At 36.3% G+C, this 18,545-nt stretch overlaps 1 protein-coding gene across 4 annotated transcripts in view; it reads left to right on the plus strand.

The window, feature by feature from the left end:
- Positions 1 to 18,545, plus strand: part of MYO3A (myosin IIIA) — a 186,539-nt gene that overhangs the window by 82,091 nt on the left and 85,903 nt on the right. For all 4 annotated transcript variants that reach the window (XM_039877584.1, XM_039877586.1, XM_039877582.1 and 1 more), the window contains exons 10-16: positions 5,951 to 6,050; positions 7,691 to 7,807; positions 8,993 to 9,097; positions 9,203 to 9,286; positions 12,566 to 12,768; positions 18,114 to 18,212; positions 18,301 to 18,415. In XM_039877584.1, coding sequence (XP_039733518.1) covers positions 5,951 to 6,050; positions 7,691 to 7,807; positions 8,993 to 9,097; positions 9,203 to 9,286; positions 12,566 to 12,768; positions 18,114 to 18,212; positions 18,301 to 18,415 — 823 coding nt within the window. The remainder of the gene's footprint in view (positions 1 to 5,950; positions 6,051 to 7,690; positions 7,808 to 8,992; positions 9,098 to 9,202; positions 9,287 to 12,565; positions 12,769 to 18,113; positions 18,213 to 18,300; positions 18,416 to 18,545) is intronic.

Raw genomic sequence — 18,545 nt, forward strand, 5'->3', positions numbered from 1 at the left:
GGCAGTTATTGGTGATGCAGAAATACAGGTGTGGAGAAATACAAATAGGCAAGTCCAGTGGCCAGCAGCCCTCTCCAGTTAAATTGACCTCAACTCTGAACCAGCAAGAGATGGGAGGGAAGTTTGCTAAGACCAAAATGTGCTAGGCAACCATGTGCTGTGCCTTGTCACTGCATTCCTCTAGCACCTAACAAGGCTTAAGCTCTGTAGCCTATAAAATCAGCCTTGAACACTGCAGTGAGAATTTGCAGTAAGAGGAGAAAAAGAATTTGTTCATCTCATTTCCCGCTGTATGATACAATGCGTAATTCGTGCTGAAATACTACCATCAGGGTGTACGTAGGATTTAATAATAAATGCAATGAAATCCTTCAAAAACAATGATGTTCATGAATTAGCAAGGCCTGGGCTCAAATTCTTCTTCCCTTTGCTCATTTGATGCTGAGTCCAGGGTTATGTATTTACATTTCAAGTTCGTTGAGGGTAGAGGGGTCATCTATAGAACACAAAGAGAGGACAAGTAAATATAAAGTAAACATAAATTTTGAATATAATTAAATATAAATAACAAGTAAATTTTAAATAAAAAGTAAATTTTAAATAAAGTAAATGAGGATTGAACACAAGACGATGGGAGTAATAAAAATAATAGTTAAAATTAGTAAACATAGCAGGCACTCAATGAATAATAACTTTACATGTATTATATAATTTAATTTCACAACAGCCTTATGAAATAGGCTATTATTCTTTCTATTTTATATCTGAGGAAACTGAGTTATTTGCCCAAGGCCACATGTCTAATAAGTGGTAGAACCACTTAATTAAAATAATGATAGCTATTATATATTAGGCATTTGCATATGCCCATTTAAGCATATTACATGAAATATTCCATGTTATTTATCCTCAGAAAATTTTTTGTTGTTTGATCTGAACATTCTGATTCTACAACCCCCTGCTGTTACGTATAACTTTGATGTTATTAATACCATGATCTAAAGAAAGGAAATAACTTCAGAAATAAGTTGGTTTTCCATATAACTGTCTTGGAATTTAGTTCAGTGTCTAATAATTTATCAGTCAGCCCCTAATCCTCTCTGACTTTATGGCCGTCATTGCTACCTGTTGGGCTGAGCCCACATCCGTCTATCCTTTAATTAGAGAGGAATCTTAGTGATGGAACCATGCTCCAGAATAGGGCCAAGCCATCTTCACAATAACCCTGGTAAATTAAATATAAGTAGTAAAAGCCAGTTTTTCGAAGTCATAGAAAATGACTCCACAGTTTCTCTTTGGATGAAGCACTCAGACATATCCTAAGTAATATATATTTCAGTACATAAATTTATCAGACTCTTTAGGCTGACAAATTTTTAAATTCCAGGATTGAAAGAGGCCACAGAAATTATGTGATTTAGCAATCTGGGTGTCATTGATCTAGCTTTCAACATTTTTTAGTGATAACATGTTTTTTAGGAAATGATAGTGATAGAAGAAATGAAGGGTTTTTTTTCCATGAAAAATATTCATCTACCCAGATCAAAGTAGACAAACCTAAAATCTTTGTGTTCAATGCAAATTTTTTTTTATTGAGTTTCAGGAGCTCTTTATATATTAAAGATATTAAACCTTTGTCCATCATATATATTACAATTTTTTCCCATTTTCTCTTTTAACTGCTGTTTTTATTATATTTATATTAAGATTATTATGTCAAATCAATTTCATTTTATTCATTCTCTTTTTTCTCTTATCATGCTTACATATTCTACCCTAACTTGTTATTACACAACTTTTTCATCTTCTCCTAGAACACTTATGATTACATTTTTAAATCTATAAGTTCTTTAATCAATCTGGAATTTGTTTTTACATAAAGTACACAATTCCTAAATTTTTAATTAGCTGTTCCAGCACAATTTTTTGTTTTTCCTTCTCTACTAATTTAAAAGGCCATATTAATCATATAATATGTTCTTAAAATATATGACCCTAAATTATTCACTACTAGAATTTTAACTGTTCTTGGGTATCTTTACTTAGTTATAATGTTTATTTTTCAAGTATGGTAAAATGATTTATTTCTTTACTGGAATATGCCACTCCACTCTGTAGTTTTCACGCTCTACCCTTTGATTAAAATATTTCATTGGCTTCCTGAGTCCAGGGAACACGGCATCCTGTCTCCTGCCTCCATACACACTCTTTCCCCCTTTTCCCCATCAGATAGCTTGACAGCCTCCCCAGACTTGTGTACATATAAAAGGCTAGATTTAATATTTTCCATTAAACCTGAATTACACAATTGAATCCTGTGGATATTAAAAGTGTATTATGTGAGAAGAATGGTAAGTCAGACAGGTTTTGGCACCTGAACTGCCTTTTTAACTTTAAAAGTTTTGCCAGAAATGGTGGGATGTGAACTAAAATAAAAAGACATAGGATTGCTCACTCTGACAGATACCGTTCTTTGCACACTTGCTGGTTGGGCAGGGCTCAGTATTGCAATTTAAGCTACCAATTGTATTTTCCACCTCTGTATCCTCGAAGCCAAGCATAGAAAGATGAATAAAACTTGTTTTCTCTCACAATTTCTCCCTGTCTGGCAGGAACAATGAACATGCATATACCCAATTAAATGTAAAGCAGCTCTACTTAGTGGTGTAATCTCTCTGGAAAATCCTGCAGTGCCTTCACACAGAGTGTGGTATTTGAGCCTGATTTTGCATGATAAGTAGAATTTTTGCCAGACATGGGAGGGAATAATTCCAAGCAGAGGAAACAGAATGAACAAATTACAGAGTTTTGAAAATACTTGACATATCAGGAAATGTTCTGCACAGAGATAATGGCCAACGATGCTGGAAAGGTTCTTTGAGTCAAGATTGTGAAGGTCCATGAATTCCATGCCAGGACATTTTTAAGTCATACTGTAGAAAATGGAGAGCCATCTGAGGTTTTTAAATCATCACAGTATCAAAATCTTTGCTACATTTTTGGAAACTAATACCCAAAACATCATGGAGGATGAATTCACAGGAATGAAGGAGTAGTTCCAGCCAGCCAAGTATTGATCCTCCGGCTCTTTACCATCCACCCCTTGTCATTTTCCAGGAACAATCTTTAGCTACCAAATGGACCCATGAAAAACAGATGAAAAATTCAGGGCTCTTCACTTCAATCAAGTGGATAGTTGAATTTCTTTTTCTATTTTCTTAAAAATAATATATTATATGAGTCTCTTTGGAAATAGGGGAATAAATAAAATGATACTTGTTAAGTTCAGCAAATATGGAGACCAACTGTATGGCAGTCCTGTGCCAGAAATCATGGGGGCATTCATTCATTTATTCAGCAAACGTTTATTGAGGTCCTACTATGTTATAAATGTTCTGCTTATTCCTGGGATGCAACAGGGAACTAAAGACACATAGTCTTGTGCATCTTAGAGCTTACATTGTAGTAAAGGATTCAAATATTAACTAAATTATCCATACAAATAAGCGTATAATTACAAATTATTGTAAGTGCTACAAAAATTCTTATGGAGGAACCTAAGAACTACAAATAGGAGTAAAACTATTCCTATTATTAAGTAAGAATTTTATATCAGATGTATGATTTGCAGATATTTACTCCCAGTCTGTGGCTTCACTTTTTGTTCTCTTAACAGTGTCTTTCGTAGAGCAGAGTTTTTAATTTTAATGAAATCCAACTTATCAGTATTTTTTCCATGGATGGTGCTTTTTGTTTTGTATCTGAACATTCATCTCCACACCCAAGGTTATCTGGACTTTTCTTCTATGTTATCTTGTAGGAGTTTTATCGTTTTGAATTTTACATTCAAGTCTATGATCCATTTTGAATTCTTTTTTATGACAGGTGTAAAGTTAGTGTCTAGATTCATTTTTTCAAATTTTTGCACATGGATGTCCAGTCGTTCCAGGACCACGTGTTGAAGAGATGGCCCTATCCTGAGGAAGCTTACAGTCTTGTAAAGGGAATGAGAGTCATACACAAATGATTGACTGAAATGACTTAACAGGTGTTTGTCCTGAAGGATGTATAGAATTATGCTGAGGGGTTTAAAAGAGGTGGCATTTGAGGTGGACCGTGGAAAGCGAATAAAGTTTCATTACACAGATGGGGCCGCGAAGGAAATAAAAACAAAAGACAAATCTTACATATTTCTTAAAAGATCACTCTGACTGCAGTGTTGAGAAAAGAGTAAGAAGGAAAAGGGGAGAGTGAGAAAACCACTTGAGAGGCTAAATGTGAGATTAAATATGGTAGAGAAGATGGTGGTGAGAAATGTTTGGTTCTAGATATAATTTAATGATAGAGCTGAATGGATTTGCATGTAGATTACATGAGGGGTATGAGAGAAAGAGAAGAGCCAAGAACCACTCTTGGGTTTTCACCTGAACCGTAAGAGAAATGGGATGAGCCTCGTGGGGCTGGGGTATTCAGGAGCACGGTTCAGCATGCGTTAAGTCTGCCGATATATCAGACTTCCAAGTGAAGTGTCGAGTAAGCAGTTGGATGCTTAAGTCTTGAGATGAGCAGAGTGGTCAGATTATGAATGGTTTTTAAAGCTATGAAATCAGGAAGCGAATGTAGATTGTAAAGAAAATAGCTCCAATGACTCAAGCTTGGGAGACTCCAAAATGTGACAGAAAGACGTGGAGGAACCAGAAAAAGACACTCAGTTAAGGTAGAGAGTCAAGCGAGATGTACAGGAAGCCAAGATGGATGTATTCAAGCAGGAGTCTGTTATGTGCTGCTGCTGAGTTAAGGAAACGAAGATTAGAATTGACCACTGGGTTTAACCATGTGGTTGAAAAGAAATGGGTTCTCTTACTAGGTGGAGAGAAATTAAAGAAATTAAGTATAGAAAATTCTTTTGAAGATTTTTGCTATAAAGCAAGGAAATGCAATAGTAAATGAAGGAAACTGGAAGTCAAGGAAGGATGTTTCTGTTTGTTTGCTTGTTTGTTTGTTTTTGATATGGTGCTATAATAGCTGAGATGGGGAAATGAGTGACGTAGGAGTGAGAGACGAACCAGCAGGAGTGATGTCCTTGAATAAGTGAGAGGAGACAGAATCTAGTGCACAGAAAAAGGGCTGGCCGCAGATAGAGATGAGGACACTTTGTCAATAGTGACTTAATTCTCTAAGCCAGAGAAAGCATTAAAGTTTACTGAGTGGTGGTGCAATTCTTATCATTCCTCACTGTCTGTTCTTCCTCCTTTCACTAACAGACGAATTCAGATGCTTAAAAGCAGGTCCAAAAATAAGCATTGAAAAAACAGTTTTGCCCAAAATAAAACGGATAATCATTTTAGGTCCAGAAAAGTTGAAACAAACTCTTGCATTTACCTCAACAACTTCTCCAGCCTCCATGTCAAATCAAGATCCTTATGCTGTTAGGCAAAGTTGCGGAAATATGTCACTTTGAAATAAACTTTCTAATGTCTGAAATTGGTTTTCTAAATGCATTTAACCTTTTGAAAATCCACAATACAGTTTATTTTGTATTTTATATTTTGTGGAACAATAATTTTTTTAATTACCATTTCTTGACTATCTCAGACAAAACAGGTAATCTAATGAATTCAGATCTCTCTGACTCGCCACTTTGTAGTCGATTAAACTACACATAGGAGTTTAGAGGAAGCTTCAAAGTAAATTATGTATAGGATAGTTCTTGACAGGAATAATAAACTCTTGATCATCTGTGAAGTAAGTTTGACATGTCGCATTTTTCCAGTAGAGAAAAGAAACTGATCAAATACATTAGGCTATTCTCTGGTAAATCGTTATCATTGAATTTAGTAAATCAGCTTCATAGAAGTTTTCCAGTCTCATGTGAATCTAAAACTTACTTCTATGATCAGCAATAAGCTCTCAAAGCAGAAAGGGTTTTTCTTTTTGTATTGTTCCACAGACATGAACGTATTCACACCAAGAAAAGTAACTTCAGCAGATCTCTAATTTCCAGTCTGAAGGAAGTAGATGATTTAGCGACCCTAGAAGTTCTGGATGAGGTAAGGAACTCAGTTTGATTGAACTTAAATATTCTAGATTTTTTTTAATTTATAGAAGTGATGTGAGCAGGAGGTTGTTTGAATGGCAGCTGTATGTCTCATGCTTCCTTTGCTTCTGAGCTTCCTGATTCTTTCTCTTATCTTCAGTTTTAATACATGTAACTCAAATTTCCAGATCATTCCAGCCTGGAGTTAATTTTTTTTTTTTTTTTTTGATACTCAAATTGCAAAGGCGTGCCTGCCCACAAGCATGGGTTGTTAATAGGTCATGACCCTTCTTCCCCTGAATCCCTTCTGGAAGTTTCACAGAAACGATTTCCTGAGGTTAAAAAGTAGCCTCCTACCACCCCGCTGTGGCACCTTTCCACTTACTCCTCACCGGTTCCACCCTCAGTGGCTGCACCTAGAGGCCTCCAGGGAACTTCGGAGCCTTTCTGTCACCACAGTCAGTGGTCCTCCTCGTGGGAGCACAGAATCCCTGCTCTCCCAGAACTAACCTTTTAGGGCATTGAATTCTGCTTGAAACTCCTTATCCCATTGTCCTCAGAAATAGTTCAAACATCTCTTGGGAAGGTACAAGTGCAAGCCAGAAAATTACAGTTTCAGCCTCCTTTCCCCTCATCCCCTTTTATTCTAGATAATCAAATCATTAGAGAAATGAATAGTTTCTTTTCAGTGAAAGGTTGGGAACTCTATCCTGCTTGATCAACAGATTTTTATTTTTTAAAGTACCTCTGATGTGTGCCTGAGCATTTTGCTGAGAAATGCAACAAATCAGGAGACATTTTCTGAACAGAAGTAGTCATTTGGTAAATTTAGGGTTGCGTAAACAACTCAAGTACTTCCTTAAAATAATCTCTCGCAAACATCAAACATCTCATAATCAAATCGTGTTTGCAAGTCAGAGATTGTCAAAACCTTTATGAATCCTTACATATCAAATTTTCCAATGATGTGAATTCCTAGGCTTGTGAGTTTTGAAGAAGGCTTTGCTATCACATTGTTGACCTATATGTTAAACCCTGAGTTGGTTTGTTTCTATTGTCTGTGCTTTCTGTTTTGTCTCTTTTTAGACCTAAGATCTTTTGTTCCTCTCTTATATCATGTATTATAAATGATGACTTCTGATGCTCTTAAAATTGATTCTATGTACTCATGATTTATCAACTATGAAAGTTACTTTTCTGAACTTTTCATTCCGCCTCATAAAGCCAGATATCTAAGCAAAGGGCTAGGACATTCCACAGAGCCACTGAATAACCTCCATTTGGAATAAAATCATGTTCACTGTATCTTCCCTTTCCTTTTCTGGTGTTCCTTCTCTCTATTTCATCTTTGACATGTACGTATTTCCTTGAAAACATTATATATATGTAAATAATATCCATGTAATATCAAATATGTCCTTTGGAAAACCCAGGTAACAATGGCATCCCCCTGTGACTCCCAAAACCAAAAATGCCTGTGGAACGAAACATTAGTTGCTGACCCAGTGTTACATTTTAAACAGTCAATACATTTATTTCTTTATGAGCCTTGCTCCAGATTCCAGATGTTTCATTTATTATTGTTTACTTTTTAAATTGTAATTGACCATAAATAATTTTTAAGAAAAAGAAATTATTTTTGTCTTATTATAGAATACAGTCTCAGAGCAACTGGAGAAGTGTTATTACAGAGATCAGATTTATATCTATGTGGGAGATATACTCATTGCTCTCAACCCTTTCCAGAGTCTAGGTCTTTATTCCACAGAGGTATGTGACATGGCTTGTGTTCTCTTACTTTGTACTAAAAATAATTACTATTCAGATATTTAAATTAATTTAAATGATGCCAAAGAAAGTCTAATTCAATGCCTTGAATGAACAATTAAGTAATTATTATTGAAACATAGAAACAGGAAAAAATAGAAGATGAATCAATCTGGATATAGTATGTGGTTTTCATTTTTCCAACAGTATGTGGCAATTATTGATAACTGGTCTGTACTAGGTATCATATCAATAAACAGATGCCTAAAAAAGGTGTATACTTAATGTTTACCTCTGGACCAAGTAAGGGAGAGTCAAAAGTATAATTATATTGTTCATATTAGTAATATATACCTGATAGCTATAAAACTTGTCATTATGAGTTTAAATATTCCTTTTGACATATCAATTGGTTTTTAATATCAGGCAATGAGTATTTTATGAATGGTTTAAATATAGAATAGTATTCTGGAGTTAGACTAGGCTGGTTTTCATTTTTAATTGGACCCATTCTCTTCTAGCTATTTGTGTACTCTGGAAATTTATTTAATATTCGACCTAAGAGTTATTTTTTGGATGTGAAAAATATATAATTCTGTCATCCTTAAAAATTTAGAAGAATAATGGCAAATTTATGAACCTTGACCTAAGTGTCAGAGATCTGGGCTTTAGTGCAAATTCTACTATTAATTAACTATAAGATCTTGGACAAATAAAGTGAGAAAACATATGTGAAATGATGTAAAAGGAAAAAAGTAATGATCATATGTCAGACTTTATTATAACCAACAAACAGTCAACAAAATGATACCTGATTGTCTTATTTATAAAATGTCTTTTTGTTTAAAGAAATAATAGTATTTTAAAACCTTAAGTACCACTTCTAAGAGAGTCTTCTTTTAAATTCTTCTTACCAGAGTGATATTACATCATATTGTCATATCATATTTCTGGGCTGCTTTATGTCAGGCTTTTATTTTACATGATTGTGCATGAATTGTGCAGTGTGTGTGTGTGTGTGTGTGTGTGTGTGTGTGGTGTGTAATGTGTATGTAGTGTTCTAGTGGTATGAAACTTTACTTTGATTTATGTTTTGTTTTAAAAACTGGAGCTCTCTGTACATAATCTAGGGCTTAAACAACAACAAAAAATCCCTACACAATATATACTTATATTTTTAACCCTCAGCATTCCAAACTATATATTGGAGCAAAGAGAACTGCCAGCCCTCCTCACATTTTTGCGATGGCTGACTTAGGCTACCAGTCTATGGTGACATATAGCTCAGACCAGGTAAGGAGTCTCATGTTCTTAGAAACTCCACTCTTAGTCTCTTGTGTGTCAGCTACGTTTTGTGGGGATAAAGCCTTCTTACAGTTTCCTTCTCTCACTGTTCAGTGCATTGTGATTTCTGGAGAAAGTGGTGCTGGAAAGACTGAAAGCGCTCATCTTTTGGTTCAGCAGCTGACGGTGCTTGGAAAGGTACAGGCTAATTTTTCTCTGCCCTAACAAATATTTGTTGGATTTTAGAACCTAGTATGACTGATTAGATTACTATTCACTAATTCTCAAATTTAATAATGTACAGAAATTATAAAACACTTGTTATCCTTTATTAATTTAAAATATAATCAACAATATAAAAAGCAATGCTGTGTTTTGAGGATATTCTAACTTTTCTTAACTTTTAGTCAGTAAAGCTTTGTAACTGGTTTTCTCTCTTTTTAGCTCCATCTCAGTCACTAAATGCTTTTTTTTTTTTTATTTTCTCTCCTTTTGTTGCTAACAGGCCAAAGAGAAGTTACTATTACAAAAATCAATTGTATTTTTATAATTATACATATATACCAGAAATGATCAGTTGGAAATTGAAATTTAAAAGTATCATTTACAATAGCATCAAAAAACATACACTATTTAAATCTAAATCTTATAAGACAAATGGAAGAGTTATATACTGAAAAGTAGAAAAAGTTGATAAAATTCAAAAAGACCTAAATAGAGAGATATACCATGTTCATGGATTAAAAGACTTAATATTATCAACATGTCAAATCTCCACAAATTGATCTGTGAAAAAATAACATTACCTGATTTTGAGACTTACTATGAAGCCACAATAGTTGTTAGATAAAACATAAAAAGCATAATCCATAAAGGAAAAAATTGAATTTGACCAAAATAAGAACTTCTGTTCTCTGAATGACACTGTTAAGAAAGTGAAACCACAAGCTACAGACTCAAAGAAACTATTTGCATGTCACATATCTAATAAAAGATTGTATCCTTAATATATATATATATATGTATATATATATATATATATATACATATATATATATATAAACTCTTAAAACTCATTAATAAGAAATCAGATAAGTAAAAAATGAATAAAAAGACACCAGTACAAGTAATGAATGAATTTTATTAGATGAAATTTGAATAAATCTCAATGTGTTATGCTAGGTCAAAGAAGCCAGATTCAGAAGACTACATACTGTGTGATTCCATTTATCTGTCATTCTGGCAAATTTAAAATTATAGGAACAGAAACAGATCAGTGATTATCACTGGCTGAGGATAGAGGGAGGTGTTGACTACAAAAGATAATGATACAGTTTGGGGGGCTGATGGAATTATTTTATTTGTGGATTGTAGTGGGTGTTATATGATTTTATGTGTTTAAGAACTTTCAGAACTTTGCACTATAAAGGATGACTCTTACTATATGTAAATTATATCTTAATTTTTGAAAAAGGGAAGTTGATGATAGAGACTTGGTTTGATCTTCTGGGTAGAGTCCTTGATATGAGATAGATGAAGAATTATGTGTTTTTATTAAACTAATAGCTAAAAAATTCATCGTGTACAACTTATCCCTGTGAAAATTTTTATTGTGATCTACATAGTTACAATTAGAGGCATGTTAAATTTTTTGCCCTCATTTAACTATAGGAATTTTGTGTTACAAAGTACTACAGGTACAAGGCCAGATCTAACCTCTCTATAAAAGGATGAGACGTCATAGTGTCAAAACAACTGCTTAATCGAGTCTAATTCATTTTCAATATAATGAGTTTAAAGAATTCCACGTTCCTGTTAAAAATCAATTAACTGGTTTTAATATTTTCAATCACGTGTATTGGTGTGGAGTAGAAATACACTTTGCCCATGGATTACTGTAACCTCTACTGACCAGACCTGTGACTCCAAAGGACTGGAAGAGCCTGAAGAGACCAGGAAGGTGTTGCTCCCTCAGGGCTGTCATCTCAGTCCCTTCTCCATCCCCTTGCCCATCAGCTTCCCCTCTCCTTATAATTAGGATGAGTATCATTCTAAAAAGTTTCAAGTACAGTGAAATAAGATGTGATTTTGGAGGGAGAGGGGTAGCAAGGCACAGCGTACTGTCCTGACATGGAAGAGATGAAAACCTGAGTTAATTTATTCGAGCCTTTGTAATAGACGGGCCTTTGCCATTCTTTCCAGATTTGTAGACGGATAAAGGTTCTTATCAATAATGGATTAACTTGTGTGTGGTGAATATTATTTTGTAGATGTCAGCAAACTTGTTTATCTAATCTCTTTATCTTGTTCTAGATCTAAATGTGATTTGATATTAATTGAGGATGGCGATATATAGTCACACACACACATACATACATCTCAGAATCCTACCCGTATTAGGTCTTATCATGTTTTTTACTTATCTCCTTGATAAAGACTTACCAGGTTCAAATATGGGAAGTTTGGTGGATTGAATTTGCATTTGTAATATGCAGTTCCAAAACCTTACTTAGCTGGACATTGATAATGAAGATGTTATCTCACCTTTTTCACGGGTGCAAGACCAGCTCCAAACAACATTTCAAAAGAGCTAAGTTTGTCCCAATTCTTGTTACTCTCTTCTCTCAACCCTTATTGCCTCTTTTAGAAAATACCCCAAATCCTTATATGACCTTAGAACCTCACGGTGAATGTCCCCTCCAGCCCACTCACATTCTATCGTAGCCTGTGTTCCAAAAATACCTACTTCTCATCTCCCTGACTTCCAAAATAGTGATACCTTTCACACAGCTGAGCTCAGCAAGGTATTTCACTGCAAATAATCTATTTGATCCAGTTTCTACCAAGATGTGATTGACTGATAGCTCTTTAAGCTTCTCAGAGTAGAGGATGCTTTTCTAGAGGGGGTTGGCTTTTAATCTAAATAAATTTCTACTTAGTGGAATTTCAAGGAAAGTGACAAAGAAAGAAAAGTAACACTTGTTTGAGGGGAAGAGAATCTGAGAAGGGGTAGGAAAGAACAGAGGGACAGGCCCCTTGGCCTCGCCTGGGATTCCCCACCCACACTTCTAAGATGTTCTTAATTTTCCCAATTATTCCCTTTCCTCTGATTTCAAATTTACACATTACCTTTACTCCCCTAGTTTCAGGTTCTGGCTTTGGGAAACATTTGGACGGGGCCCAGGAAGGAAGAAGAGGATTAACAAAATGAGACATGTACCTCAGTATGCATAAATTGTGTTTGTAAATCACTAAACGGAACTATATTTAAATAGAAGCATAGAAAGTCTCTTCACCTCTCTAAGGAAGCAAGTGGGTGAATATGCATATTGGGGTGGGGAGAGAGGCCAGGTTGCGATGTCTGGCAATATGCTCTCATACATTTGTACCTACATAAAGTGCTTATCAAAGAGACATTTTATTATATACAAAATTAATTTTTTATATTTTTTAAATGTATCTTGATGTTTTCTCTAGGCTGGTAATATAACCCTTCAAGAGAAGATTTTACAGGTGAACAATTTGGTGGAAGCCTTTGGCAATGCCTGCACTGTTATAAACGACAATTCCAGCCGATTTGGAAAATACTTAGAAATGAAATTTACCTCTTCTGGAGCTGTAGTGGGAGCACAGATTTATGAATACCTTCTGGAGAAATCTCGAGTTATCCACCAAGCCCTGTAAGTTCACATCAAACATCTTCTATTTTCTGAGAAACAGCAAATATAGTGGCGTAAGTGGCATATGTGTCATAAGCAACACATGTCATACATACCATGAGTGACATCTGTGAAATAAGTGACATGTGTGTCATAAGTGGCATATGAGCCCCAAGCAGCATGCTGTCATAAATGATGTCATTAGTGGCACATGTGTTATAGGTGATGTGTCATCATTGAAATATGTGTCATAGATGATATACATGCCCAGAGCAACATGTGTGTCCTAAGCAAAATGCATGTCATGAATGACATGTGTCACAAATGCCATAGCAACAAAAATTCAATGAAATTTTATTGATTATCTACTACGTGCGGAGTACTTACTATTAGAAACAAAGAGGTCCCTCAGTACTGTCCTACCCTAACGTCCAGTAGAGGAGTTAAAAAATAACCTAAAATTGATGATGCCAGATAGAAAACCTATGCCTATCACAGATATGGACGGGATAAATTAGAATGATTTCTGAGATAAGAGAGAATATATTTCTTTACACAAAACTAATGTGAAATTTAATTAGAAATAGCAGTCATTTTATTCTTTTAATAAGAAGAATTTTTAAAAAGTATAAATAGGCCTTTGTATCAGTCCTGTTTTTCTTATAGTTATACACAAGGGACCAAATAAAGGATTCAGGAACAGGCTTTATTGAGTTACCCTTTTTATTGCCAGCTGATTTAAGCCACCGATATGATGTTTTGGCATTAGGCTGAATGAGTTCTTTTTGGCAGTTTGTAGCTGAATGACCAAATTTCTCTCCTGGCCTAATGACTCCAAAACATCTTTGTCATTCTTATGAGGAAACTATAGTCACAACATTAGATTTCTACCCTGGTGGTTATACACACGCACGCACACACACGCGCACACACACACACACACATTTTTTAAGCAAGTTAGAGGCTTTCATATTTTTATGTTGATTTTATGCCAAACATATCTACATTATTGTGATAATATGTCATATGTTAAATTTATGGAAACACAAGCTCTTGTTATATATTAGTACATTACTATTTAAGTGCCTTCAAATTTGCTATCAGTTAATTATGATCAAATTGTGAAGATAAGTTGCCTAGAGTCCAGCTTCTGAGCTCAACCCTCAATGTAGATAATTATCCTTTGGTCATCAATTCAGAATATGTAAGGAAAGAATATTTGACAGATATGGTTTTTAATTGTGTTTCTACTCCATGCAGGTTGACTTTGGGTAAGATATTTGAATTTTAAGGACCTTTCTAGGATCTTTGTTCTGCAACTTACTGAGTATATGATTTGAAATACTTAACCTCTCTGCACTTCAGTTTTTCATCTTTAACATGGAAATAGCAATAGACCTATTGATTAAGATAATGCCTGTCAAGTATTTAGCACAATGACTAGCACATAGTAAGTTTAAGCCATTATCAACAGTACTAGTGTTGGTAGCAGAGTGAAGATTAGAAATAACATAATATAATCCTAATTATATGGGTGGCCTTGCTACCCATGCCTAGAGGAACCTCGGTCCTTCAGATCTTTGGGGCAGCTCTACCTGAGAGGCTAAATGATTGAGATTTAGATGGGGCCACCATGTGGCACAAAGTCAGGGGGCACCATTCACAGTAAGTTCTATGGACTTATGTGCAGGAATGTCAGTCACATATAGAATAAATCGTGGACAGTAACCTCTGGAGCTATACAATGAGGCCCTGGATCTGTAACCATGGAAATAATCTCGAGAATGCCTATCAAAATTCTGTAGGAAATCATGCAATTAAGATTATATTTTAGACATACTATGAATTAAGTAAGCTTTTTTCCCAGCTGTCCTAAAGAGCTATTCTAGTTTTACAACATCATGTATTGTGGGAAAGCCCTCTAAGTTCCAAATTTACATTCAGGTTGAAAGACAACTCAGTTATAATTTGAGCACAGCTGCCTTACAGTTTTTCCATTTTTTCTACAACTTTTTAAACTGAATTTCAGTTGCATTTTTCAATTCTACAGAAGCCTTTTGGGTCTGAGGTGGCAGAAAAGAACCAAAGCAAACAATTGTGTTTTTTTTTTTTTAAATGAATTTATCCTTTTTTTAAATGAATAAGTGCTTTTTCTCTTTTTGCCTCTGCCCATGTCATCCCACCCCAATGGTCATCTTTGATATGTTTATTTTTATATTTTTAATAATGGTACTATCATATAACTTGTGGCTTAAATCCTCTTCTCAATGTAGATGATTCTAAAAAAGAAATCCTTAAAAGAAGAAAGTGAGCTCATCGAAGTCAATGCTAGATAATTCTCGTAAATATAAATTATAGCTGTTTCACTGCATTTTTCTCCTGTCACTACAGTTTATTTCAGCATTGATTGCTTTTCCCTCACATGCCCAGCATTTTATCAGACGCTACAGCAGACGTCGACAAAGTGGCAGATGTGGTGCTCTCTACTCTGGAGGAAGGGACAGCATTATTTATGGAGCAATTACTGAAACAGAGACTAAGAGAATTGTAATAAGTTGCCTAATATCAGGAAGCTGATAAATGACTGAGTTGGGATTTGAACCCATGTCTCTCTGACTACAGTTCATTCATTCATTCATTCATTCATCCATTCATTTGGCAAATATTTATTGAGTGCCTACTACGTGCCAGGAATTTACTAGGCACAGTATGTGCAAAGCTAAATAAGATAGGATTCCTGCAGTAAAGCAGCTCACAGTCTCCTGGAGAGCCACGTACGCTTTGACAGAAAGCTTGCTGATCGCTTGTTGGTTTCTCATCTCTCAAGAAAGTAGGAATTGTGTTCATCTGCTAAGTGTGAGCAGGCGGTGGCTGGTAGAGGGATTGAGGAGACCACATGTCTTGAGGAGGGAGCTGTAATTAAAAATGAAAAATTAAAAGCACTGTTTCATGAATATGAACGCAAAGCTGCATTGTTGTCTTTCTAAGCCTTATTGCGAGCCACCTTGTCAGAGATTCAGACATTTCACAGGTGGGATAAGCTGCAGCCTTGTGAGGAATTTGCCATGGTTTTGAGAGTGTTCGAGGCCTTGGCTGCACAGGTGGTCCCCAGGGTCCGAGGCAGATGAGCACATATGAGACAGACCTGAGGACCTTCCTGCAGATGGCTGAGTAGGACTCTAAAGAAGTATTACAAGATACATTATTGGGGTTGAGACCAGAGACAGAGAAATACTATTTGGTAACTTTCTGAGGCTCTGTGTTTGTCCCCATGCCATTCTGAGCATGTATCCAAGGCTGTGGTCCTCTGTCTTAGGCACAGCTTTGATATAGTTAGGGCAAGACATGGAACTGGTAATTCTTGGCCATACCTTCTTTTCCTGTTTCTTTAACTCTCTGAATGTTTATCCACTAAAGGTTAGTCTATTTCCTATAGCACCTCCAGGTCCTGTCAAATTACAGTTCTCAGTAGGCATAAACTGGTAATTAAAGAGAAAACCACCAATTTTGTGTGTCTACATTTATGAGTCACTTCTCTAATTGTACATTGCATCATTTAAGCATTAAAGGTGTGACACACCGAGCAATCAATGTGATTTCATTAGAACAAAGCACACTGAATTATAAGCTGTGCCAGTCTTAGAGAAGTTTTGTTATTTTGTGGTGAGAAAAGACAAGAACTAAACTTACAGATTTGTCCTAACTTTGCTCCGTACACAATGTTAGTGTTCATTGAGGTGTTATTGCTGACTGCAACAGATCATGACTTGGGGTGTGACTACAACCATTCTGAAGGATGTGCCAGTTCTCACTTCAGCATCTCAGCCAGGGGACTACTGCTTTTCTCGAAAAGCTCACCTGCTTTTTCTTCTGTGAGTGGATTCCTGATTTTTCTCACACCTCTGAATTTTTCACCTCTGACTCAGATTCATCCATCCATTCTCAAAATGTGTATTTGCCAAAGATTTGTCTTTGGAGTGTTTCTCTTTTCTCTCCTGAATCAATCTCTCTCTTTCGTTCTCTTTACACACACGCGTGTGCATGTACACACACACACACACACACGCACACACACACACGCCCTTTTGGTCCTGTTTCTTGGAAGACCTCTGACCAGTGCAGTGGCAGGGAGGAGCACTGTGCAGCGACAATTTGGTACCTCCTGACACAGACCCTCCTGACACAGAGCTTTGTGATGGGGTGGGACTCATACTAACTGAAAGAGGAGTAATACAAAAAGGAATAAAGACAGCAAGGCTTTAGGTTTTGAGGGTTGTAATTAATTTCGTTCCTATAGAAGGAACCCTTCTCTGTCCCAACCCCGGTCTCGTGAGCCTGGTGGTAATGGAGTGAGTGGTCAAGGGAGGACTGAGGACCATCCCAAAGGAGAGGGAGGTGCCGTGGGAGCATCAGAAGGGCAGTGCCACAAGACAGATGCAAACCCCAGGGTCTCCCAGACAACCGTCACGGCCATCTGAGTAGGAGCAAAGCAGGCCAAAGAGGAACGGTGGAGACCGTGAACCTGTAGGAAGATCATTCTGTTTCTGAAGAGGACTTGCCCGATCCTGGAGAGGAAGCGTGAGCCATCCCGGGAACTCTCCAGAGCAAAAGGAAGACGAGGAGAGGAGGAACGCTGAAGTCCCCGCGGTGATGTCGTGGACCATGCGGAGCCTGAGATGGACCCTGCTGTGACCCACATTCCCTTAACTGTCTGATTCCAGAATCTGGGAAATGCTCTTTATGTATAGAACCACAGAGTCATGGACCTTGAGACTCCTAAGAAACACATGCCTCATACAAGTGAGAAAACCGAACCCCAGAAAGGCAGCGTAACAAGGTGGTTAAAGATGCGAGCTTTGGACTCGAGCAGCCCTGGTTTGAACCCAGAGATTAGTAGCCCCTCTGAGCCTCAGTTTCCTTGGATGTGAAATGAGGGAACCTCCTGAATAACTAGGGGATATGGCAGGTAAACGAGATAATGTAGCACTTGAAGTCATCTGGCATGCTGTCTATGTATTATTAATTTGATCCTTTTTCTGTCTGTACCACTTGTACGTGAACTCCAAGAGTTTAGTGGTTTTTGACTGTTTTGTCCTGCTACATCCCCAGTGCCCACAACAATGCCTGGTAGCATAAGTGTTGAATGATTTATATAAAGTACTCAGCAATTTATATGAATTTAATGACAGTGGTTGTTGAAAATAATAATAACGATAGCAAACACAGAAAGCCAAATTCCAGTATTTTGGGAAGCCCACATTGGCACGCGCAGCTGTTGTTTTTCTGATAATTATATTGCCAAGTAATTTGAATGATTAATAAATATTCTTACTAACCACCTTACTGAAAACGTCTTATTTTTGCAGTGGAGAAAAAAATTTTCATGTTTTTTACTACATCTACGCTGGTTTAGCTGAAAAGAAGAAACTAGCCCATTACAAATTGCCTGAAAATAAGCCTCCCAGGTAACCCAGCAGGTTGTACTTTCATAAATAAAACTTTCACTTTCCCCTTAATTTTAGATTTTCATCCATCCTTTCATTTTTTTTTCAGATACCTACAAAATGACCACCTCAGAACAGTACAGGATATGACGAATAATAGTTTCTATAAATCCCAATATGAGTTAATTGAGCAGTGTTTCAAAGTCATAGGTTTTACAATGGAGGTAAGTAGGAAAGACGTTTGAACCTCTCGAGGTTCAAATCTTTTTGTTGTTACTAATGATGAATCAGCATTGATCGAGTGATTAGTATATGCCAAGCATTGCGCTAAGGGCTTCACATGGATCACCCTTG

The sequence above is a fragment of the Pteropus medius genome, unplaced genomic scaffold, assembly GCF_902729225.1.
Source record: "Pteropus medius unplaced genomic scaffold, Ma_sr-lr_union100, whole genome shotgun sequence".
Classification (NCBI taxonomy): domain Eukaryota; kingdom Metazoa; phylum Chordata; class Mammalia; order Chiroptera; family Pteropodidae; genus Pteropus; species Pteropus medius.